This window comes from Barbatula barbatula (genome assembly GCF_947034865.1).
Source record: "Barbatula barbatula genome assembly, chromosome: 8".
Taxonomy (NCBI): domain Eukaryota; kingdom Metazoa; phylum Chordata; class Actinopteri; order Cypriniformes; family Nemacheilidae; genus Barbatula; species Barbatula barbatula.
In genome coordinates this window covers 11,076,999-11,103,825 of record NC_136771.1, presented here as the reverse complement: position 1 = coordinate 11,103,825, position 26,827 = coordinate 11,076,999, and the positions used below count along the sequence as shown (strand labels likewise).

At 43.2% G+C, this 26,827-nt stretch overlaps 1 protein-coding gene across 1 annotated transcript in view; it reads left to right on the top strand.

Annotated features, from left to right (window-relative positions):
- Positions 1–25,236, top strand: part of galntl6 (polypeptide N-acetylgalactosaminyltransferase like 6) — a 147,952-nt gene extending 122,716 nt beyond the window's left edge. Inside the window, exons 8-13 of the mRNA XM_079461939.1 lie at positions 5,604–5,721; positions 8,356–8,463; positions 15,686–15,907; positions 21,063–21,179; positions 21,341–21,490; positions 24,437–25,236. Coding sequence (XP_079318065.1) covers positions 5,604–5,721; positions 8,356–8,463; positions 15,686–15,907; positions 21,063–21,179; positions 21,341–21,490; positions 24,437–24,604 — 883 coding nt within the window. The 3' untranslated portion in view covers positions 24,605–25,236. The remainder of the gene's footprint in view (positions 1–5,603; positions 5,722–8,355; positions 8,464–15,685; positions 15,908–21,062; positions 21,180–21,340; positions 21,491–24,436) is intronic.
- Positions 25,237–26,827: the final 1,591 nt, after the last annotated feature.

Genomic DNA, 26,827 nt, shown 5'->3' with positions numbered 1-26,827 from the left:
GCTCCATAGCCTGTGTCCTCATTGCTCCACAAAGACATTTAAGCTTTGTAAATGTTGTATTTTGGGGGAACTTAATTGGATTTATGCTGCTCGGGCTTTGAATGCAAATTGTGATTGGCATCTATGTGGCTGGCACTTTTTCCATGATTGAACAAGTGGGCTTTAAGGGGGGTCCAATTTAGGCAATGTCAAATTTCATCTTTTTTTAGTGGGGCTTTTAATTAGGATTGGATCTTTATGGTTAGCTAGTCACCCAACAACAGATTCATCAATTAGGGGTTATTTATAAAGCTTGTAAGCAACATATAATAATAACAAGACTGTTTGATTCAGTCGCACTTTAACAAGCTGTTTTTGAATGCAAGAGCACATCGTACAGTATATAATCAGGGTCATGTTAACCCAAAGACATTCTAATTATTCAGGGCTTCCTCAAGACTGTTTAGTCAGCTGATCGTTCAGGCAACCCGCCAAGTAGTCGATTTGGAAAATATGTAGTTTTTCACATAGCTAATTTAAATGTATGTCAGGAGGCGAGAGACGAGGATCGATGCCAGCCGCTCTTGGGGGTCCGAACAAATCAACCAGCCTTAACAAATGAGTATTAGGAGGAGTAAAAAGAAAAGAAATTCTCTAACTTAGAGCTTGGAAGACATGCAGAGCCATGTGGATTGACAGCACATTAAGCTAGACTACTATACTCAATACAATGCATTACTTTCTCTCTTTGCGTTTCTCTCTCTCTCTCACAGTAATTACCGTTGCAGAAGTCAAGTGAGCAAAAACCTCCTGTTCAGTGTGATGCTTGTATGAAAATACCTCTCTATCTCACTCCTGAGGTCTGTTTCCTAAGATTACGGTATTTAGTTGAGGAATAACGCAATTAAATAGACCAAAAACTGCCTACACTCTCTAAAAATGGCAAATGCGAAAGAGTTTACAGAATCGCCTCCACCAATTACCCCTTAGTGTTGGATTTTATTAGCCTCTGCGGAATCAACAGACCACCAAGAGGGCTTGTCAACACCAGACCTCGCATGTCCTCAGGGAGTCATTCTGTGAGTGTGTGTGTGCCCGTGTGCTGGTGTATTTAGGTTGCTGTGTTGAATAGTAATGAGAGCTGCGGTGTGGCCGTGTACTGTTGTGAGAAGGTGATGAATGCTAATGAATGTGAACAGGGCTGAGAGGTCGAGACCTAAGCAAGTCTCTCAAGACCTCCAACGAAAGTTTCTGCAGAGAGCAACCGAAATAGAGAAACGTGTATGTACAGTAGTGACTGAAAGTGAAGTCCAGAGGGCTTATTTGTACAATATTTGTTTTTAATGCCCCTCAGGTTAGATTGCACTATTAATCATCCAGGTGGATGCTGCACACTGGTGTTTGAGGAGAGACCGCCTCATATGATTGTAAAGTGCTTTGGGTGTACAGCAATAAACAATAAAGAGCTATATACAGTAAATGCCTCATTCAATGTATGAGGTGTACCTGTATGCTACAATGTGGACCAAACACCAAACTTTTAAGTTTTTAATTGGACAACATTATTGTATTTATATGTGTTTATTAATACAAAATTAATATATTATATAAAAACAAACTTTTATTCGGGATGCGATTAATGCCGATTAATTGTAATTTGACATTTTCATCCAAATTTAGTTATTCACTTGACACATTTACACGATTTGATGTTTTTTCTATGCTATGTTCATTTTTGTGATTTTTTTCGTATCTACAACTAAAGTAAATTATGTTCAAATCAGAAATTTGAAAAATGTGTAAGGGTAAGGATTACTGATAGAGTGTTGTTTTACTATAAAACTATTGCATCTATAATGTGCATCTTAAGCTGTATGTAAAAGCAACAGGAGTCTATCATATTTTCCAATCTCGCTACTATCAAGTACAGAGCTGAATATGTGTGTATGTGTTTGAGCTTTTTTAGCACCTGCTTTTCGAAGCACATGATGGGCTCATCTTGTCAGATTTATTGGGGATTCATAAACCCGGAGGTCTACATGTTAGAGAACTCCTCTTTTTTATCTCTTCCTTTTTTATCCTTCTCCTCTTCCTTATCTCGCTCTTCCTCTGTAGTGGAGTATTTGACCTGGTCACATGCTCCAGTGGTGCAGAACACTCCTGATGAGAAGCTTCTCTGCTTCATTCACCTGCTGTTCCATCACACACACAAACGCTCCTCTACATCCACCTCCACTCTCTCCTTAGATCTGCGTCTTATATAGCCAATCAATACAGCCACAGCCAGCCATTCCTACACCCTTGGATTGACCTTGCGTGATACCTTTCCCTCCTGCCCGGCGTAGCCAGAAAAGCCACCCCGGGAATAATCGGCTCCCCTCCGTGTGAGAACGAGAGACGGACGAAAAAACAGACACATCCTAAATGGCCCGTGTCATTGTGCATGCATGAGCACACGGCAAACGTGCAAAAATAATAAAGGACCTTAGCTGTGACTCGAGCTGTCAGGGGAACTTGTCGTGTCATCAGAGCGCCCCGGAGCCTGTTGATCGGCCGCTCCAATCATCCCCATTGATGATTTCTGCCAGTGTCTAAGTGATTCTGTTTCATTCCGCCTGAGCCTACTAGCCGGGTGCCCAGCTGATCAAATAAGCTTACAAACCATCGACAAACCATGCAGCCGATGAGCTGGCCGCACACAGTCCATCATCTGCAACAGCCAAATCACAACCATCCATTCCAGAACGCCATGTTCCACCGAGCCACAATATCTGCTGGAGCCGGTGTTATTGGTGAGCGTGTCGGAGGCAAAAAAGCAGCATGGTAATTTCACCAAAGAAGTGCTTGTTCCTCCATTAGCTGCCTTAATTGAGTAGACGTTATATTTCAGCACCTTATTAAATGGAAAGGAAGCAGGCCAGAGAGCATTACGTGAGAGTAAATTGATTTTGGCGCCTTGCTGCTCATCCAGTTTGGCCGTCTTTACACAAACCCGTTTCTCCAATTATTGTTTATAGCTTTTCTTGTTCCTCTCCTTTTTCGCTCTTACTTACTCTTTCTCTTCTCCGTGCTCTCGCTTTCAGCCAGCCGTCATGTTTTGGCCCTGTTAAGCTTGAGCCCACTTAGTCCTCCCTGGAGGACACAGAACCAAGAACACTTTGCAGCTTTCATCTTTGTTAAATGCTGACCACAAGGTTTTCTCAAAATAAACTGCACTTGGCAATCACACCACATTTAGTTTTTATAGAAAATAAATCAGTTTGGTCTGGGCCTATGAAGTAATATTTATAAATTGTAAATGTATTTTGTGTGAAAACTCAGAATATCTGGTTCTTTTAATAATTACTTACGGTTTGCAGCAAGCAGACAAACAAAAAAGACAAAGTTCTTGTTTCCTATAGCAAACACTTTCAGATGCGTTGATGAAAATCATTTTGGTGACAGTCTATTATTAACTGTTATGTTTTTCCCTAAAGGTGTTTCCATTGTATCTTGTACCTGTACCACATAAATACTTCATTCACATTTAGGCGTTTTGTATCTTTCAACAAGACCAAGTTACATTATTGGGACAAAGTCTAGTGACACAAAGCATTTTTAAATGAACTTGCTCCACCACTTGTACAGCTGTCACCAACGGTGAGGGAAGTATCCTCGCCTAGATCAACTCAGCTTAAGCCCCCCCTAAAGCTATAGACCCCCTCCCCCAATGCTGTAATGCTGAATAAGTCAATCCACCGCAAATCCTCCTTCAACCTGAACCTCTCTGTCCTCTCCAGTGTATAAATGCAATATATGGAGAACCATAATCCCAAAAACATGCTGTCGTTCCAAACCCAGCAATACCAAATTTCATCTCACATGCTCTATTAAACGATTGCACTACTTAAACCAACAGACACTTTGTACCCGCTTCCTGTCTGCTTCAGCCAAGATTTGGGATTCAGATGCCACTGAACAAATGGAGGGATCCATTAAATCCATCAATGTCCCACTCTGAAACCCCATTGGCATGCAGGCTTAAATCCCATAAATACGTGTGATATAATGACGAAAAACAAATTTTGGAAGCACTATAAACATGAATGAAAATAGCACATAGCGGAGACATGGGACAATGGCGACTCGTGTGAATGTTCGGTTGACATCTGCTCAGCGGCAATCCGTTCTGCGATGAATTGGCCAAACGTCAACGTTTCTGACACGAGTTACCTCGACTGGACGGTGAGCCTACATGTGTAAAGAGAATATTATTCAGATCACAGGTTAATCTGATTTAACCAACAGGACGTGTTTGCAGATGGAGTATATGATTCACCTTTCAATATAAAAGCCTAGGGATATGCATGAAAGTGAGCTTTTTAATTCATGCCATCATGATTCCCTGGATTACATTCTGTCCACTTTTGAACACTATAATGTGCAGCAGGGATACCATCGGGACACACAAACCATCTGACAATAGACAATATTGTAACATGCAATGCATTGATTAGCTTTTAACCCTTTGAACCGCTTGTTTTGAATTCCATGAAAAGACCCCCAGGCGTGAGTTTTTATTGCACAAGACAGAAGCAAGCACGGCGCACTAATGCATCTTAAAATAGCTCTGATAAAACCATATACTGTACTGTATATATTAGATAATGCATTAGAAACAAATTGATTAGTAATGAAGTATTAGTGTCAATAATGTGGATTATAATACATGGCATTAAGTGCCCTATTTAGGGTGCAAACCTCCATTTACTGGAATACAAATGACATGCTGTCACTTTGCAGCTGAGAGCGCTGTTTTATTGATTCAGTATTATTGTAATAATTTCATATCACCTATTGTGATTATTTGGGTGCTTAAATGTTAACAATGAAAACGTTAGCATATAGCAATATATAAGAATGTAACTTGCATATCCACAAATTCGTAGTATCATCAACACTTGTTGTCAAATAAAAAATATGTGATCATAAATGGTAAATTGTAGTGCATATGGCTGTAAGGAGGAACTACAGGTATGTGTTTTGTTCTGAATAGTGGGATGGCATTTACAGTTCTGAGTTTGTTTTGTGATAATTCACGTAGATATTTAAGAATTGCAAATTTACAACGCTGAAAAAACAAGATTTATTTTCTCAGTTAAGGAGTGTAGAAGATTTATTTTTATTTATTTACTTATTTATTTAAAATGATATATATTTGTCAATCTATTCAAGCATATTAATATTGACAAATGTACTATATTCAAAAATTTTTTAGGTGTAGTATTTACTTATATGTAAACGGTACCCATCCATGGTGTTGATTGTTTTATATTGTAAATGATATCAAAACAAAGTTGAGAAACGGTAAAAACTAATGCCAATTCATAAGAAGTAAGTTGAATAGGTTCAATTTGGTGATCTTGTTTAATAATTAATGTTTTTTTAATCATTTGTAGATCATTATTTGTCATCTAATGTGTCAACTCATGTAACCTTATTGTAAAGTGTTCATGTTTTTTAAGTGGATACACTGAATATTTACACTTGCCTGATGTAGCGATTCTTTGACCTTAATTTACAATTTTCAATGAAGACTTTCATTGTAAGAGACTGGCTGAACATGGTTAATTTGCTTCCCGCAGGTCTCCTGTGATGGCCGGAGGCTTGTTTGCCATAAACCGGCAGTGGTTCTGGGAGTTAGGTGGGTACGACACAGGGCTCGAGATCTGGGGAGGTGAACAGTTTGAAATATCCTTCAAGGTGAGTTAATGCATCTGCACCGAATCTTGCGCACAGTTCCCAAATAATACATTGTTTCTGAGAAATTTGTTGTTGGTCCTTCAAACAGAAGTAATCAAAGGGAACACAATAATGGTAACCCAAAAAACAGTGTCTCGCTCTGGTGCTTTGTGTAATCCGGGCCATAAAATGGATTTCATGAAACCCACTCTAAACCATGTACAATAGAACAGCTCGTATCTCCTGATACATTACGAATAGATAACTATAGCTATACGAGATTCACTTTCTTCCACTTAATGTGAAGTGCTCCATCCGTCTGTGTAGACAATCTTTTCTCATTCTTTTCGACAACAAAGCCAGAAGGAGATTGGACGGGAGAGGTTATTTTGTTCCCCGCGTTCCCAGCAAAGCCTCCGAGCCAAAAACACACCCGTCGCCCGAAATAAGGCGAAGATAGTGGAGGTATGAGTGTGTGTGTGCGGCTTTGGACTGGTTGGACTGCTGAAACTAATTAGATTGTGTGATGCAGTGATTGGCTGTGGCTCTGAAGTCATTCGGTTTTGATTAGCGGGTCTAAAACTGCTCCGATGGATGTGAGGAAGTGTTCTGTTTATCAGTTCTGACATACCTGCCACCCCACTCTTTTTCATTTGGCTCTCACTTGCGCTGGCACTGAACTTTGTTATTGGAACACTGTCCTCTTTTGGAACGCTGGAAACCATGGCAACCGCGAAAATAGTTTCGAGGCTAAACCATCTGTTTGGTTTTTCTCTTGATTTTTTTTACCGTTTATCCAAATCTATCCTTTTAAACTTTTGATTAATGGCAGTATTTTGTTTACCATTACGTTCACAGTTGACCTTGAAATATTTTAGCTGTAAAATCGAAAAGCACACGGAATAAAGATTTGTGTTTGAGACATTATTGGGTGGAACGAGCCGAGGTATCAATACTTTCAATCTTAAAGTTGTATACAGAGAATCAAACCTAAAAATATTGATCTTGCGTTAATTTGTCTTCAAAGTGCACTTTTGGGTGGAACATAATAAAATGCAAAAGAGTTTTGAAGGAAGGGAAGGATTTATTCTCATTATTTATCCAAACATATGTACAAATGCAGTCAAAGATTAAGACCGGTGCTTGCCAGGTGTCATGACTGAAAGAAAAAGCACCATCTGGAGTTATTTCACAGTCAATAACAACAAAGCTAAATAGGTAATTTATTATTATCAATTTATTTATGTAAATGTAAAGAAAGAGACCATTTCATTTTTTGGGATTTACAGTTTTTTACATAAAAGCATCCTACATAATGTAAAGAACATTCTGTGAAAATATAACCTTTATATATTTAATATTAAACGAGTAAGGCAAAGATGATAATGATATCAAAGATTGAAATCATAGTGAAATTAATAGTTAAAATCGAAGTTTGATGCTCATTATTTCATCATTATTTGCAGTTTAGCTATAATTTTAAAAACTGTGGCTTTCACATAAAATCTTTAATAGCTTTTGTATATCTCTGCTATGTTATCCTTTAGAAACCACTTTTAACAAGGAATGTGTCAGTATTGTTGTCGATATCAGCACTATTGGCCTTGACAGTGCTTGGTTACAGATCAAAAAGGAATTAAAGTAGCATGCCATAACCCTGATGAGAAATCTGGTATTGTAACAAAGTGTCTCCATTAGACTCCGACATGCAACTACAACCTAAAATAAAAGCCTGGACTGATTAGTCCTGGCTCCGTCCCATTGGTGGCCTGCCATACTCCGTCCAAATTTCATCCATCTGTTCGATGTAGGCAGCTTTCAAAATGCAATACAATTCCTCTTAATATCTAAAGTCCATCCACGGCTGCATCTCTCCATGCCTAGTGATATAAGAACCGGTTAAATTTTTTAAATTATTCCTTAAACTTCATAAGTTACATGACTTTCTCATTTATCAGATGAGAGATCCACGGGTGCATCTTTCTCGCTCTCTTTTTGCTTCCGATGATTCTCTTCCCGTAACAATTGGGTGTGTGAAGTAAGTTTGACCACTAACCCGCCGCCTAGAAGGAGAGATACATCTGTGTGGTTTGATATCTGCAGACAGCTCTCTCAGGCCCAGCGGGTGAACGAGGATGAGGAACGGAAAAGAGAATCTATCGGACTCAACTTATCAGACTAGAATCCCGTTCTCCTCAGACATCTCACCTCCCTCTGGGTGTCAGAGGGCCCACACTCCACCCGGCTTGAGCCAATACTCAATACGAACAGACACATCAAAGTCTTGGCTTTGGCGAAACAAAAAGAGAACAACACAGCGAAGACCTTGCTTTCTTTTTCTCTCTGTTGTTTGAAAGCAAAACTGGAGAAGGAAGCGAGAGGCAGTCAGAAAAGTCTTTCTACTGCTTTTCTTTCTGTTGGTGAACATGTAGGTGGGTTCCTAATTGGAGCCCACGGCGAGGACGTCACTTGATTCTGGTACGGACGTGATGTGTAAGCGTAGCAGAATTTTGGTAGTCCGTCCACATAGCCTATTTCCACTAAGACCTACCCTGAATAAAAAAGTAGGAGCTCGTGAAGATGTGATGCATGAGGCATTGTACATATTGCGATGTAGTAATGCATGTATATTTGTGTGTGTACATGGACTTTCAGGTTTGGATGTGTGGAGGCAGCATGTATGATGTGCCTTGCTCAAGGGTGGGCCACATCTACAGGAAGTACGTCCCCTACAAGGTGCCCTCAGGGACCAGCCTAGCGAGAGTGAGTAGAACTTCTACTATCCTTCCACCAAATGAGAAGGGATGGCGTCTTTCTCCGTGGCCTAATTCTGCTGGTTTATAGTGCTCTACATTCCAAGTGTTCCTCAGACGCTCTTATTCATATTCTGCATGGATAACAAAAGATGCCTAGTAGCTCAAAGCACAGGTATCACTCTTCACTCCATATTCAGGATGCTTGTACATCATTCTCAGTCCTGTCTGTGGGAATCGGAGCACATCGGTAATAACAAAATTCTGCATAAACTAAGTGCATTAACTCCATGCAGACAGGAAGGCCTGCAAAGCATTGTGATGAGTATGTAGATTGTCCCCATTTAGTGTGTGACTATCATTCAATCTATTGTGCATGACAAGAACATAAAGTAATGCAGTGAGAAATATTGATATACACAGCACATGAATAATGGCTGGATTGAATTATGATGAAAACTCTGTAACAATAAGGTTGTATTTGTTAACAGAAGATAGCAATATCATTTTTGAGTATGCATTAATCTTTGTTAATGTCAATACAATTATTAATAACAGTTGATGGTGCATTAACTCATGTTAACAGAAAGTTGAAGTTAGAACAGAAACGTACTCGGTTACTTACGTAACCTCGGTTCCCTGAGATACGGGAACGAGTACTGCGTAGCAGGACGCTATGGGGAAAACTCCTTTTTCTCCGATGACTGAAGCAATTCAAAAGCGCAGTGAAAACTGCACGGTGATTGGTTGGAAAAAAGCAGAGCTTTAAACCAATCGTAGCGGAGCTGCCGGACCAATGGCGATGGCACCCGCCAAAATGGGCGGGGCTTATGGCTATATAAGCGGACACATCGCCGTAGGGTCTTCAGGTTACTTCGACTGAAGCGACGACACAGCAGCTCGTAGCACGGCAAGGAACGCAGTACTCGTTCCCGTATCTCAGGGAACCGAGGTTACGTAAGTAACCGAGTACGTTCCCTATCGATACTTCACTCGTACTGCGTAGCAGGACGCTATGGGGAACAAGTATAATCACGCCGTGCTACAGATGGAACGAAAAACCTAAATGGTCTCGGAGCCTGGGCTCGGAGACGGAGTAAAGCAGGGAAACCCTGAAAGCGGTAGAGGCCAAGCTAGAAGGTGGCCTAGACCGGTTATCGTCCCAAAGTAATTAAGTGCTGGCGTGGCCATAGCCATGGCTCAGCGACCTAATTCAAGCAGAAAGGACCCGGGCCTGAAGGGCCGGAACGTCCAGGTTATAAAACCTTGTAAAAGTGGACGGCGAAGCCCAGCAGGCCGCCGCACAGATATCTTTTATAGAGACACCGCTATACCATGCCCAGGAAGAGGCAACGCCTCTAGTGGAATGGGCTCTAATTCCCGTGGGGCATTGAAGGCCCAAGGAAGAGTAAGCCAGCGATATAGCCTCAACTATCCACTTCGATAGTCTATGTTTCGAGACCGAGGACCCTTTGGTGCGGTCACCGAAGCACACAAAGAGCTGTTCCGACCGTCTGAATGGGGCGGAGCGCTCAAAGTATATTCTTAACGCTCTGACTGGGCAGAGCAGACTAAGCTCTGGATCCCGCTCTGAGGAGGGGAGAGCAGAGAGCGAAATTACCTGTGCTCTGAACGGAGTAGAGAGCACCTTAGGTACATAGCCATGTCTTGGTTTGAGAACGACTCTGGCGTCGCCAGGCCCAAATTCCAGACAGGATGAGCTCACAGAGAGAGCCTGTAAGTCACTCACACGCTTCACCGATGCTAAAGCGAGAAGCAGAGCGGTCTTGAGCGTCAAAGGACGGAGGTCCGCAGATAGCAGCGGCTCAAAGGGAGGACCCTTTAGAGCCCTCAGGACCGTGGGCAGATCCCAAGAGGGAACTGTAAGAGGGCGAGGGGGGTGTAGCCGCCTGGAGCCCTTCAGGAAACGAACGACAAGATCGTTCTTGCCCACTCCTTGTCCTCCGATGTGGGTATGTGAGGCTGAAATAGCCGCCACATAGACCTTGAGTGTGGAAGGGGCACGGCCGTTATCCAACAACTCTTGTAAAAATGACAGTATCAGTGATACGTCACAGGACACTGGGTCAGCGCCGCGTGTTGTACACCAGGAGGCGAAGACAGACCATTTGAGGGCGTAGAGGCGTCTAGTAGACGGAGCTCTAGCTTGTGATATGGTGTTCAGTACGCTCTCTGGGAGGTCCGTAGGCTCCCGTCGAGAGGCCAAAGGTGCAGAGCCCACAGCTCTGGCTGGGGGTGCCATATCGTGTTCCCTGCCTGAGAGAGGAGGTCCCGCCTCAGGGGAATGGGCCACGGGGCTGCTATTAGCAGCTGGGAGAGATCTGCGACCCAAGGCTGGTTCGTCCACAGAGGGGCTACCAAAAGCACTCGGTGAGCTTGATCCCTGATTCTCCTGATCGTCTGCTGCAAGAGCGCGATCGGGGGAAAAGCATAGAGGAGCCGGTTGGGCCAAGCGTGGGCCAAGGCGTCCTTGCCCTTCGAGAAGTACGTCGGGCAGTGAGTATTGTCTTCTGAGGCGAAAAGGTCGACTTCTGCCTTGCCGAAGAGTTTCCAGATTTGTTGAACCGACATGGGGTGGAGCGTCCATTCGTCTGAAGGAACATTGCTCCGAGATAGCATATCTGCTCCCCGGTTCAGTTTGCCTGGAAGGTGAGTTGCCCTCAGTGAGCGCAGATTGGACTGGGCCCATTCCAAGAGGTGAGAAACTAGGGAAAAAAGGCGTCTTGAGGAGAGGCCTCCCTGGTGATTTATGTAAGATACTACCGTCATGCTGTCTGATCGGACTAAGACGTGACGATCTTTTAGCACCGGTAGGAAGTAGCGGAGGGCCAACCATACTGCCTGCATTTCCAGGTAGTTGATATGGAGGCTTCCTTCCTGGTTCGACCAGAGGCCGAAGGCCGGGTCGCCATCGCACAGAGCCCCCCAACCCGTGTTGGAGGCGTCTGTCGTGACCACTTTCCGACTGGATGTGGAGCCCATGGGCACACCCTGCTCTAGCCAAAGGGGATCTTTCCACGAGGCTAGGGCGGTTACGCAGGCTTGATTCACCACAACACGCAGTCGACCAAGACGCCAAGCGTGTGGAGGAACTCTGGGCTTCAGCCAGTACTGGAGGGGGCGCATCCGGAGGATGCCCAGACTCAGTACCTGAGATGCAGAGGCCATCAGACCTAGCATTTTCTGAAAAACCCTGAGGGGGCGTGAAACCCCGGGTGTGAATGAGGCCGCGAGCCGTCGAATGACCAGAGCTCGGTCTGGAGAAATTCTGGCGGTCATGCGTTTTGAGTCGAAGACTGTTCCCAGGAACAAAATGTTTTGGCTGGGTGACAGTGCGCTCTTGGCAAGATTGATCCTGAGTCCCAGGCACTCCAGGTGGCTGAGGAGGAGGGATCTGTGAGACTTTAGCTCGTCCTCCGACTGGGCTAGAACAAGCCAGTCGTCGAGGTAATTCAGAATGCGGATTCCCTTCTGTCTGAGAGGGGAAAGAGCCGCGTCCATGCACTTCGTGAAAGTGCGGGGAGCTAGAGAAAGTCCGAATGGAAGGACCGTGTATTGATAAGCAATTCCCTCGTAGGCGAATCTCAAGAATCGTCTGTGACGAGGGGCTATCTGAATGTGGAAGTAAGCATCTTCCAGGTCCAGGGAGAAGAACCAGTCCTCTGGGCGTATTTGCGAGAGGATCTGCTTCATCGTGAGCATCCTGAAGCGCCGTTTCATAAGGGCGTGATTCAGATGCCTGAGATCGAGGATGGGGCGGAAGCCGCCGTCCTTCTTTGGTACTAGAAAGTACCGGCTGTAGAAGCCTGACTCGATTTGGTCTGGGGGAACCATTTCTATGGCTCTTTTTCCCAGTAAATTCCTCAACTCCGTGCGCAGAACGTGAGAATTTGAGTCCTGCACTCGGGTGGGGACGACCCCGCGAAAGCGCGGGGGTCGACGAGCAAACTGGAGTGAATATCCTTGGGATATTATTTCCAGAACCCAGTCTGATACCCCGGGGATGGCTCTCCAGGCCTTGGCCCGGGTGGCAAGGGTTTGGGTGTAAAGAGGAGATACGCCGCCTTTTGGGGGCTTGACTCCCAGGAACAATGGAAGAGGAAGTTTGCTCTTTTTTTGACAAAGTTTGTGTTTTATTAAACATTTTGCAGAATGTGGTGTGGGCGTTAGAAAAGGCCCCGCACTTACAACATTGCATTTTAATAAAACATTTTTGCCGGCACCCGGAACTGAACGGGGTGACCTGGCAGACATGAGAGCAGTCTTTGAAGGAGGGCCGGCTGGAGCGGGCCCTGTAGCCTTCCTCTTCCTCGCATCGGGCTCAGGATGGGGCCTGAGGCGCGGGGTCCAGCGTGATCTTTGGCCGGGGACCTTGTCGCTGAGGATGCGGGAAGCGCCGTCCAGATCGGGAGCGCTGACGGCTGTCAGCTCCCGAAGCCTTCTGAGCAGCAGGGGTTCTTACCGGCTGTTGCGTCGAGGCTGGCTTAGGATGGCTCGCCACCGGCCGAGATCCGGGTCTTTTAGGCAGAAAGTGCCTCATGGCTTGCGAAGACTTCTGCGCTGCCGTGAAGCGTTCTGCGAAACCCTCCACCGCCGGTCCGAAGAGGCCGGTCGTGGAAATAGGAGCATCCAGGAAGGGGACCTTATCCGCATCCTTGATCTCCGTGAGCGTCAGCCATAGATGACGCTCAAGCACCACCAAGCTGGCCATGGATCTGCCTATTGCCTGGGCCGTGGCCTTGGTGGCGCGTAGAGCAAGATCCGTCGCGCTCCGTAGCTCTCTGAAGAGCGCAGGGTCAGGGTCGGACTCATCCATGCCTTGGAGGAGCTTGGCCTGATAGACCTGAAGCACAGCCATGGAGTGAAGCGCTGAAGCCGCCTGGCCTGAGGACGAGTATGCGCGTCCAGCGAGGGCCGAGGTGGTCCTGCACGGCTTGGAAGGATGAGACGCTTTAGCCCTCCATCCGATGGCTGCGGGCGGACACAGATGTGCGGCCACAGACTCATCGAGGGGGGGTAGCTTCTCGTATCCTTTTTCCTCTGCGCCGTCCACGGAGGTGAGCGCAGAGGAGGAAGAAGCCGTGAACTTCTGGAAAGAACGGTGAGTTACGTTGACGAGGAGCCTGACGGCGCCCCGGCAAAAACCACTCGTCCAAGCGGCTGCGAGAGGGTTCCTCTGGGGGAGACCACTCCAAACCCAGCTCGTTAACCGCCTTCGTGAGGACCCGGAAGAGCTCGGAGTCCGCACTGGGGGCGTGTCCGCCGGGTTCTGGAGACGGCGAGGGGGCGGGGTCATCCAGCGAGCCCGCTAACTCCTCCCCGTCTGAAGCCGCTAACGACATGGCGTCGTCATCCTCCGGTTCGTTTCCACCGAACGAGATCATGTCACAGGCGGCCGCCAGTGGACGCTGATCTGTTCGGGTGAAACAAACCGGGGAAACATCTCTCTGCGGGGAAAGCGAGGCACGGCGTGCCGGCGTGAGCTCGCGTTTCCCCGAGCGCTTAGCTCCTCTACCCCGCTGCTTCTGTCGCACAGAGTCCTGTGCGAGCAGCGGCGGCGGGGATCGAGGGGCGGAGTCACTCTCTGAAAAGAAAGCTATCCGCGAGCGCAGAGAGGAGAGACTCATACTCTCGCAGTGAGAGCATTCCGTCTCTTTTAGCGCGTTCTCTGCGTGGGAGAGACCCAGACATGAAACGCACTCGTCGTGACCGTCGACAGCGTGCAGGAAAACCCCACACGAGCGACAGGGACGACGCGGCATTGTAGCGCAGTGAAAACTGCACGTAAATGCCGCAGGAAATTTGCTCTAAACGCTCTCTGAAAAGAAAGCGTGAAAATTGCTCTTTAGATTCGCCGGATAGCGGCAGGGAAAAGACCGGCTGGATCGCTAAGCCGCTCACACGCGAAGACGCCAACAGAAGCCGCCGGAGCGAAGCCGCTGATGAATCCGCTGGAGCGAAGGCGCTGAGCCGAAGGTCGAATCCGCTGCAGGTGCTCTCTCGACGGCGAAGCAGTCAGTCTCGGGAAGCGAAGACGAGTCGTCGCTGAAGGAGAAGAGATCTGAAGACCCTACGGCGATGTGTCCGCTTATATAGCCATAAGCCCCGCCCATTTTGGCGGGTGCCATCGCCATTGGTCCGGCAGCTCCGCTACGATTGGTTTAAAGCTCTGCTTTTTTCCAACCAATCACCGTGCAGTTTTCACTGCGCTTTTGAATTGCTTCAGTCATCGGAGAAAAAGGAGTTTTCCCCATAGCGTCCTGCTACGCAGTACGAGTGAAGTATCGATAGGGAACTAAGATTAATAACTGCTAGAAGTGTTGTTCAGAGTAAGTCCATGTCAGTAAATGTAGGCCTATTTACTAACAGTTAATTTATAACTTTATTGTAAAGTGTTACCAGAAACTTCTTAAGCTGTACAGTTTAACCCTTGTGGGTGTGGGGTGTTTTTCATCCATTACATAGATTTTTCTTTTGGGACCATTTTGACCAAAACATTTGGTCACATTTAATTTAAGGTCCAGTTTTCACTATTATTAGACCTTTAATTACATCTGCATAAATAAACTCCTAATTTGTACCTAAGGTAGTTGTTAGGTTAAGTTACTGGGTAGGATTAGGGATGTAGAATATGGTTGTGCAGAATATGTGCTTTATAAGTACTGATAAACAACCAATATGCTAATAATAGACATGCTAATAAGCAACTAATTAATGGTGAGAATTGGCCAAATGACCAAAGTGAACCATGCGTGCTGTTTATGTTGTCGCTGTCTAAATTCTATGCAAATGATGCTATTTGAAAGATCCTAAAATATATTATTTATTTTGCATTCTTTCATTACAACATAATTCCTACATAATTTGTGTTATTCCATAGTGTTAGTATTTAAAAATGTGGAAGAAATATTAATAAATAATAAGTAAATGACCTTAAATGATTGAAATAAAAAATAATATCACATATGCAGGAGAGCATCATGGCTGTACATTATAGTCTGTCTATATTACGCTGTGGGCGTTTCAGTTATTCACTGTGTGCTGATATAAAGCAAGTGTGATTAATACATACATAAATAGACATATGTTTATACTGTATATATATATATAATGTGTCTAAAGTCAATGTCATTCAAAAGGAATCTGTACTTGCTGTGTAACATACTTTTAATTGACGATTTGAAATACATTTCCATCGATCCATTTCTCAGAACCTGAAGCGAGTGGCAGAGACGTGGATGGACGAGTACACAGAGTACATCTACCAGCGCCGGCCCGAGTACCGTCACCTCTCCACCGGAGACCTGACTGCTCAGAAGGAGCTACGCAAACACCTTAAGTGTAAAGACTTCAAATGGTACATGAACAATGTAGCCTGGGACCTGCCCAAATACTACCCACCTGTGGAGCCACCACCAGCCGCATGGGGAGAGGTGAGTGAATAAGATCCACATTTCTGTGTAAAGAAAATACCAGGGTTGGGCAAATTCTATAATTGCATCACTGAAATTTGTATTGAATTGACCAAGCCTCACAATAGGTTCAATTGAAAAGACAACAGGGGACTAATGGGAAAGAACAACTTCTTGTGTTTTATAACTTTTCTGTCTGGCTTCATGTTTTGTTTGGTGAAATTCTATTTAGCTACTGGATCACTCATTCATCACTAACTTGTCATTTAGCAAAGGCTTCTGTTAAAAGCAACTTGCAGCACATTTATTTTACACACAGTCTCCCCAGAGCACCCTCACGGTTTCTTTCTTAATAAAACACATTCTGTTAGAAGACCAGATCATTAACCAATCAATTAACCATTCATTAACCAGTCAGTCACCTTATCTATACCATCTTAACTTTCCATACTGTTTTTATTTGTTAAAACTTGTATCTCTTTGTTCGACCGTAAGTGGTCACATATTTCTTCCACACTTAGTTGCTTTGTGTTACAATCCGTAAAGATCGTCAATATATCCTGCGTGAGACAGAGCACGGATGCAAGAAAACGTGGAGGCGTGTGTATGACACGAATCTATGCCAAAACCTTTATTGATTTATGAGCAATGCTGCCGGCTGAGATGTAACATATTTTCACAGAAGACAGGCAGGCGACGGATCCTCACCTAAAACTGTGCTTTCTAATACACTGTACATCACAACGCGTCCATTCTTTGCATCGCTGATTCCTAATCCATAAATAAACACAAGCAGTGTTGTACATTTATTACTCAAGCTTATCCAGCCAGACAGGCTATTTGGGTCATCCATTATCACTCTGCTTTCCGTGCCAGAACATCACCAGAATGGGGTCTTGGGAATATGCATGGAGAGATGGGCATGCTATTCCATCTGTAATCCAACTCTGTCTATCATAGTGTGTGTGTGTGTGTATGTGTGTGTGTGTGGGGGGGGGGGTTAATACGCATGGACTGATTTCCCATCTTGTGCTTTTTGATGGACCTTTTTAATCACTGCTGAAAGATGTACCTCATAGACATCATGCCTTAATGAATCCCCCCAGGGAACCCCGTCTTCTCTTTTTTCAACCCCCCCGCTGTGATGTGTCAGAAATGACAAGTAATCATTTACAAATGTAATTAATTTCCCATCAGAATTAATTGAAAGGCTGACGCTCGCCGTAATGTGCCACGCTGTCTGTGTCCTTCCGTGAACAGACTGAGGTGACGCAAAACAGCCCTTCGGATTCAATCGCTTCAGATGTGCCTGCCCAAAAAAAGTCCATTAGCCTCCAACATTCTGCCCTTTTCACTTATTGGCTCACTCTGCATCCACGTCGTAAATTGATGGTAAAATGTAAGGGTTGTGCAGCGTGCGGCAGGGAAACCTGCTTGGGGGAAATTTATGCACAGTAAATATCTTCTTTCCTGAGGCGAAATGATAGTAATTTGACTGTCAGTCTGATAGCTTCATACGCCGGCCTCTCCATCCGATCTCCCCGCGCCGGCCGCCTGTCACCCCGCCTGATGTATTGCACAATAAAATAGCCTCATTGGAGTTTGGAAGCCACCCCACCAGCCACAACAGAGAGGGTAGAGGGAGCTAGAGAATGAATCGGGTCCCTACCCGCATCTTCGGGGGTCATCCTCGCCGTGACCCCCACTTGACAGGGCAGTGAGATGGGGAGGCAAGCTGTCAAATGTACGCCATCTCACCGCATGCAATGCAATAAACATATACTCGCTCTCTCTCCGTCGCAGCTTCCTCTTCAATACACTCAAATCACTTTAAATAAGGCAATCAGCAGACTTTTCAGGCCGCTGCTTGACTTTCATGCCTGTAGCCATTGCTGTCAAAGGCTGTTAGGGGGTAAATACAGTTTAAGGCCTGTTTTCGAGTACCTCCCTGCCGTTTGACAGCAAGAGAGAGCTGATTTGGTCTGATTCTGCAATATTTACTTTTTACCTCTGAACCAGGGCTTCTCAACCTTTTTGATTTCAATGCACCCCATTGTATTAAAAAATATTCAACAGACAACTGTCACTCACAAAAATCATTGATACCCAATAAAATATTTTAAAGATTGACATTAATTAATCATTCTAAAAATGGCCAAATAATAAGGAATATATTGGTGTTTAAGTTTTTTTAAGTATTTCAATGAGCCTCCCTTGGACGTCAGCTGGGGTCGCCCTTGAGGGCCACGGCCCCCCTGTTGAGAAATCATATTTTTATTGTTTCTTTTTCATTTCTTAAGGATTAAAAACATTCTCTGAATGCTAGTCGGCTAATTCTTCAACATGATGACTCTGGGAAGGAATGTTAGTTGCTTTATGTATTTGGCAGATGCCTTCATTCAAAGTGACTCACGGTTCATTCAGGGCATGCATTTTAGCAGCGTGCACGTTCCCTGAGAATCAAACCTGTGACCTTGGCATTGCTAGCAGCACGCTCTACCGTGTCAGCTGCCGGAGATGTTCTTCAGGAAAGAGCAGATGCAAAAACAGTGAGAGTGAAAGATATTTACATTTAGTCATTTAGCAGACGTTTTTATACAAGGTGACTTACAGAGAGTTCTGTCTGCATTCTGAGTAGTACAAAGTTTGTACAAAAATGTTATGAGGAACAAATATCTTTCAAACGTGAAAAATACAGAGATCCTAAATGTACTCTACATGTCCAATATCAACTTTTTCTGAAATTTGTAAATGGGGATTTTTTTAAACAGGTCAAACGCAGATAGAACCTTATAATTCTGAAAAATCACTTTCTGCTTTGCATTGTGAGGTTTTATATACAAAACATTCATTAAAGAAATACATTTTCAAGCAACACAAACTATTTACTTAGAATTTTGGTTAAAACATGTAATTAGTGTGTAAAAAAGTTACATTTACATGGTTTTTATGACACTTATTTCATATTTTAGGACGCCTTTTTCTTGTTAAGCATAAAAGGTGATTCTAAATGTTGTATCTAAATGATTTATCCACAGAATGTGGGATTCATGACATTTTACATTCACATTTAGTCATTTAGCAGACTCTTTTTTCCAAAGCGATATGTCATAAAAGAGCAATAAGCGATATGTCATAAAGAGAGATGTGGTTGACAGCACCGAGTTAAGAAGGTATATGTAACCACATGAATCTATATAAACATAGAAATTAACCCCGCAACAAAACCTAAAACAAAACAAAAAATACTGTAGTTTGAGCTGCTCTCCTTGACAAGAGTATCACTAAAACAGTCAACCTTGAGGTTTCTTTTAAACATTGTTTCCTCAGATATTTACCACTGTCACTGAGAAGTCCGGTCACATGTCAAAGAAAGCTGACCCTGATTGGTCCTCTTGTGTGCATTCAAAGTGCTGATTGACTCACAGATAGAACCAAATTATAATTTGATTTTGTAGATAGAACCTTTTTGTTTTCTTAAACAATTCCCAAAATATACACATTTAAAAAAAACATGGCATAATGTCACAGAATAAGAATATGTGAATAACTTTAACCTTAAAATTCCAAGGTGACGATTTATTGCATCCAGTCAAGTACATGATGAAGTCAAATAATTTTAAAACACCATGGCATGGCAAAGAAAGTCTAAAAGAAAGCAAGGGACTTTTTACATCCTCAGAAAAATACCTTTTTAAGAATAAACTTGGAAGGCAGAGAATTTTGTGACCTTGCTTTTCTTTTTCATTTTGTTCCATTTGTCACTCGCCCTCTCGCAGTTCCTCAATCCATCTCAATTTAGGATAAATAATTAGCGATAAAGGTTTCACCTGAGCTCTAATAAAGACCACTGTCAGTACATTCCCTTCCATGTTTACAGGCCCCACAAATCGTGTTGCTGTTTATTCGTTTTAACATAAAGAGTATTTTTAGTGAGTTTCTTTAGCGAGCTTTTGACTGTTAACATCAGCGGCAAAAAAAAGCAGCAAACTAATTTCGCATCTGCCATACGTCATGCGCTCACCCACTCGCCGAGCGGAACTTCATGTTGATTTGTGCAACCTACTGATTTCCAATTACTTTCAACAGTCATGCCTTGCCAGGAACCGAAAAACCCTAAATCCCTCGTCTCAATCGTTCAGGACTCATGAGCGTGAGAAAAACATATTTGGGGAGACGGGCTTCAACAAACACTCTGTAATCTCTGTTTCGTCTGATGGTCTTGGTATGCAGCGCACAACAGCCGATGCATTCTACGTGCACTACCTTGCACAAAATAATGTGTGCCACAGCATTTCATCCTCTTTGTCTGGTCTCTTTTTGTGTGTATGTGTGTGTGACCTTGCCCAGGGCCTCGGTAGCCTCGTGTTTCCCTAGTGAGGTGAATAAGTGAGCAGAATTGGCCCAGAACTGCTGCTCACGTCTCTGCTGTCCTCCAGATACAGTGGCTCTGGACGCTTATGCATTATTGAGCTGCGCTGTGACAACAGTCGGCACACCTGAATGCCTTTTCAAAAAAATGGACAACTTGGACAGCCAATCAAAAAATGAAAAAAAGAGATGAAAATAAGGACAAGGGGCACCAGAACTCTCTGGGGTTTCAAGGTGGGGAGAGTGCGAGTGTCTTAGAACAGTTGGGCGATTGACACTTGAACAGATTGGAGACCAGGGGCCACATTACATCTCAGTGCACAGCTGAATTCTAAGTGAAACGTTAACTTCCTATAACCTCAAAGATCTGCATCTGTGAGCACCACAAAGGTCATTGGTTGAATCTTAGATTTTATGGTTAGGAATAGATGTGTTTATATAAAATGTCATATATAAAATGACAATGTTATATGGGTAACTGGTATTAAAGTGTATTAAGAGGTAATTTACTCAAAAATAAACATGTATTTACCCCAATGTCATCTACAACGTGTGTATGACTTTCTTTAGTTGAAAAGAAGATATTTTGAGAAATGTCTCAGTGGTTTTATATCCATACAATGGAAGTCAGTGGTTAGTTACCAGCATCCCATCTTCTTTTGTGTTCTTCAGAAGAACAAATGCAAACAGGTTTTGAATGACATAAGAGTGTGAAAATAATGAAAGAATTTAAATTTTTAGATGCACGGGTACTTTAATCTGTTTAATCAATTATAATGTTTCATTGATCTTATTCTGTCCATAGATCCGTAATGCGGCATCTGGTTTGTGTGTCGACTCTAAGCACGGCTCCACAGGCACTGAATTGCGTCTGGATACGTGTCTAAAAGAGGGTGCAGAGCGGACCTGGGCACATGAACAGGTATAATGCTTCAGCCCTGCACACTCATGTCAAACGTATTAGTACAAATATATTACAATGGTACGAACATTCTTGATTACTATCAGTGTAGTCTCTCCCTAAATTGTAATATAATATGAAACATAAAATCCATAAAGATCTGCTGTTCTTGGTGGTGTTAGATTTTCACGTTCGGCTGGAGAGAGGACATCAGGCCTGGAGATCCATTGCACACCAGGAAGTTCTGCTTCGACGCTATAAGTCAGAACAGCCCTGTCACCCTCTATGACTGTCACGGTATGAAGGGCAACCAGCACTGGAGCTACAGGAAGGTAATGCTGTATGTGTATGTATTGGCGCTTTTCCACTGCATAGTACGGCACGGTACAGCTCACTTTTGTGGGGGATTATCACTGGGTAGAGTACCTAGTACCTGATACTTTTTTAGGACCACCTCGGTTGAGGTTCCAAGCGTACTATACCGATATCAAAACGACATGTGTACATACAGATCACTGATTGGGCAGAGAGAATCATTACAAGTGTCATTGGATTTGCAACACATGAATACGCATTTTAATACGTAATATTGCCATTTCGTTATATGCTTTGTGACAGTAAAATAGAGATTGAGACCCTTTATGCAATGCTAAAGGCTATATTAGCTTACCCTCGTGTGTCGTCAAGCAAATCAAATGATCGTTCTTTGCTCTTTACGGTAAGATTACCAAACACTCTGGTATTTTAGCAGTATTTAGTTTTGCTGCCATCCGCCATCAATATGCTTCATTACTCCTGTGTTGTGCGTGTGTTTGCACATATTTTGCATGACCATATTCTGCATGACCATACTCTACATCACTAATCCAATCCAACCCAATACCTAAACCTAACAACTATTAATAAGCATCAAATTAAGAGTTTATTGGGGAAAAAATCTTAGTTAATGTTTATAGTTTGTTAATAGCGAGAATTGCCCCTATACTGAAGTGTGACCGCAAACTAAGCCAAACTGAAATGAGCTGTATAGAGCCGAGTCATACTAAACCTGACGGTACCATGCAGTGGAAAGGCAGCATATGTGAAGCATAATATCTGTCAAATATATGGACACAGTTACTCATTCCAATGAAACAGCAAGTGATCAATACTAGAGATGTACCGATATATCAGCCAATGATCGGGACCGGTCGATATCCGATAATCAACACAGGACAGGAAAATGCAATTAATTTGTGTTAAATATATATAAAATGTTAAGAAATATAATCAGTTTGATGTTCAGTCTTAACAGTCATTATTAAGTTATTTATATTTATTAAGAAATTTTCATTTAATCTTTAGAATCGGTATCAGCATCAGCAGATATCGGCAAATTATGTTTTAGATTCTTCCTTTGACTAGATTCCTTTGACTTCTTATACTCCAGTTCTTCTATTTATTCCAATTATATTTACATTTTAGCCTTTACAATTAAAACATTTTAAAACAATAAAAAAAACAAATTAAAATGTGTCCTAACTTTTTAGTGCTCTTCCACTGCATTTATCTTCACCTTAAAAAAGTGATAAAAATGAATGTGCTTGCAAATGGGGAAACTTTTTTATTGAGATGAAATACATTACAGGCATGAAAATATTGTACGCTTAAATATAACGTTTTAAAATTGCTGCATAGATTTTCATTTATACATCTGTAAGAAATCAAATCAAATTCCCTCTCTGAATCCCCTTAAAGGGATAGAACTGCCCCAGAACTGTTTGCTGTCCTAGAACTATTTGGCTGTAAGCATTCTTCCTTTCTCTGTGTTTATCAGAACAAAGAAATCTATACATAACTCGAAGGTTAGTAAATGATGACAGAATTTTAATTTTGGGTGAACTATCCCTTTAAAGGTTTAGTAATTACTTCACTATAGCAACAGAACAGCGGAAAAAAATTAGAGTACGGCTTGTTCCAGAGAAGCCCCTGTGGATTAAGACACCGCTCTGGGCCCGTCACAAATGATAGACCCTAATATGAAAGCACAGTTTTTCCAGCCCTTTACCAAGCTACTGTGAGCCTAGATTGAGAGATTTCCTTTCACATAGAGGCTTTAAGGTGCCGAGTAGAGAAATCTCTGTCATTGTAGGATAGGTCAATGACGGCGCTATACAGAGAGGAAATATACAGTTGAAAGGAAGAGGTGGTACCTGGTAGTGGATCCACCTAAGGCGCAAAGAACAGTAAATCAACCCAGGGGAGAGCAGCACAGATCTGCAGCCAAAGCCCGAAGGCATGTCCCTCCTCTGCACAGCCCAATTGCTCCCAGAGAGGCGCGTCCTCCATTTTTTCACCGCCTCTGTTTGGCAAACTCAGTAATTTCTTGCACAAACTATGCATGCATAGATGTCCTGCGTACAGTTAAAAAGTATTTTAAGCGGAGAGGTTCTCTTTGTTGTCTCCGCTTCTTCTAAGTCAGGGGTCGGCAACCCTTGGCACTTCTGCCCCCCTGCTGTGGCTCCCTGCAGTCTTTACACCTGCTGCTGTAATCCGTCTATTTTGTCCACTTTTGACCACATCTGTCTTGATTTCTTCAAGAAATATCTGAGCACATTTACCCAGAATGGTGAGAAAATTGGTACGTTTTTTGTCTTTAAACCAAACTTTTAGATCTTTACCGGCATAGTTTAAATCCTGTCTGGCTAGCCCGGTTCTCATAATGTTTAGGCGTTCTCTTGCGGCTGTTCATCAAATGCTGCAAAATCAAAAGCTGGAATAAAATTTCACAGAAAAAGTCTAACTAAAGCAGCGTGTGCAACACCGCGTCACTACTCTCCTTTTGCCAGGCAACACTCCCACTTCTTGCTAACATCTAAATACAATAAAAATCTCACTGTATTGTCACCTAGTGGTGCAACTGGGTAAGTACTACCTTACATGCCTAACTTGTGTTATAGTAATTTAAAGGTTACATATATTTTGTGGCTCAAGACTAATTTTATTTGGTGGGAAAGGGCCCAAAAATGGCTCTTTTGGTCGCGAAGGTTCCCGACCCCTATTCTAAGTTGAGGTTGATCATAAAGCTCTTCGATTATTTTGACTTCCAAACTCAAGTCATGAATTGAAGTTAGCTTTTCTGATTAGGGGAAAAACATATTCCGTGTTACATTCTCCACACCCCTGCAATCTGACTGAAGGCTTGTGGTAGATAAGGATGGGGATTAGACCGCTGCTGGGGTCACGGTGACTGTTTCTTGTTTATTTATTTCTACTTTACTTTTCCCATCTTCCTGCAGGATAAGACCTTGTACCACCTGGTGAGCACTGGTTGCATGGACTGCAGCCCCGGCGATAAGCGGATTTTCATGAACAAGTGCGACCCGCAGTTGGAAACGCAGCAGTGGATCTTCCAGAGAGTCAACGCCACCATTTTAGACAAATTCAACAGTGCCGCTAGCTCATAAGACCTGGAGTTGCGCTCAGCCAATCAGCCGGCTCCCACACACATCTCCCACAACACTTTGCGCGTGGGCTTGGATGTTCTTTGTATATGGGCTCCTCTCAAGGTTCTGCAGCAGACTGAGCAAGTGCAGGCTCTTCAGTGAGAGGACTCGAAACAGAGAGATACAAGGCTGGTGGAACACTTCCACACGGATCACCTTGCTGGTCGAGGAGAATACGCACAGCCCAGACTCTCTCCGTCTCTCTTGTGGGGTCTTGTTGGCCCTAGTTGCTTCCTTTACATTGAAAACAGAGCAACTTAAAGGTGACGTCCAATGAAAAAGAATGTTCCGTTTCACTCCTTGAAGATTGCATGGTGGATTTGTACAAAACCAGAAACTGTTTGCTTTTTTTTTGTATCGCTATTTATTTTTCTGAAATAGTTTTGACTGTATATTTATTTGTATTTATTTGTTACCTTTTCCAAATTTAAGTTATGTGTATTGACTGTATTTTATCATTTCTTGTACCTGTTAGATTGGGTTCAGGCAGTGATCTAATTCAATTAGATATTTCACGTTTTTTTCAATGGGATCTATCTTGTTACAGAGTTTCTCGTCTATGAATAAAGCAGAAAAGGAGTGGATGTGTTTTGATTGTGTCTGTGTGGTCGGTTCTTGCCGCTAAGAGCACGATGCTGATATGTCAAACTGACTGTCAAGACTTCAATAGTAGTGGTTTGGCTCTCTCTGGTGGTGAGTTCTCCACAGTACAATCTACATTTACATTTAGTCATTTTGCAGACGCTTTTATCCAATGCGATTTAGAAACGAGGTAAACAATAGAAGAAATTAGGTTTAGCAATAGAACAATCTCTTAGGTTTATGTAAATCCACAAACTAATGAGAAAATGAAATATCAAGAAAAGCAGCCAATAAATACTGAACACATTAAAATTCAAGCTATATATTTTTTATTCCCATGGGGCCTAAGCCCGCTGACACCATTACTAGTGTAATGCTATACTAATTTAACCAGAAAAACAAGTAAGCAGGGTTCTTATTGGCTGCTTCTTCATCTATTTAGAAAATGCAGTCTCCCTTGCCTGAAATTCGTAAAACATGTTCTCCAGGAGCCTCTCACCCTATGCTTCAGTATGCATATACTTATGGTATCCCACCTACTATGGGCTCTTGTCTACTAAACAAATTTTAGACTTAGGGGTAGCCTTACCATATGCCTTCAGATGAAATTGTCACGAGAAACATTTAATTAAAATGACTTCTGAACAGTTATTACAAGAGTCTCTTTAACAAAATCGACTATATTAAATCTGTAGTGCATGTTCCCGGACTTTACCACTAGAGGGACTCAATTTAAAGGACTTAGTTCGTAGTTTTAATACACACTCTCACTCACACCAAGAGTGAAGAAATGAGAGAAATCTCTGCGACGAAAAGAGTATAACAAAAGGGCAATATAGAGTGCATCCGGAAAGTATTCATTGCGCTTCACTTTTTCCACATTTTGTCATGTTTTCATCGAGGATGTCTCTGTACAATGCTGCATTCATCTTTCCTTCTATGCTGACTAGTCTCCCAGTTCCTGCCACTGAAAAACATCCCCACAGGATGGTATTGACCAGGTGATGAGCGGTGCCTGGTTTCCTCCAGACATGTCTGGCCACTCCGCCATTCAGGACTGATTTGCGCTTGTGCTGTGATGGTTGTTCTTCTGGAAGGTTCTCTTCTCTCCACAGAGACATGCTGAAGCTCTGTCAGAGTGGCCATCAGGTTCTTGGTCACCTCCCTGACTAAGGCCCTTCTCCACCGATCACTCAGTTTGGTCGGGCGGCCACCTCTAGGAAGAGTCCTGATGGTTCCAAACTGCTATTTACGGATGATGGCGGCCGCTGTGCTCATTGGGACCTTCAATGCTGCAGGCCTTTTTTCGGTACCCTTCCCCAGATCTGTGCCTCAATATAATCCTGTCTCGTCGGTCTACAGACAATTCCTTGGACTTCATGGCTTGGTTTGTGCTCTGACATGCAATGTTAACTGTGGGACCTTATATAGGCAGGTGTGTGCCTTTCCAAATCATGTCCAATCAAGTTGTAGTAACATCTCAAGGAAGATCAGTGGAAACAGAATACACCTGAGCTCAATTTTGAATGTCATGGCAAAGGCTGTGAATACTTATGTACATGTGCTTTTTTATTTTTAATAAATTTGCAAAGATTTCAAACA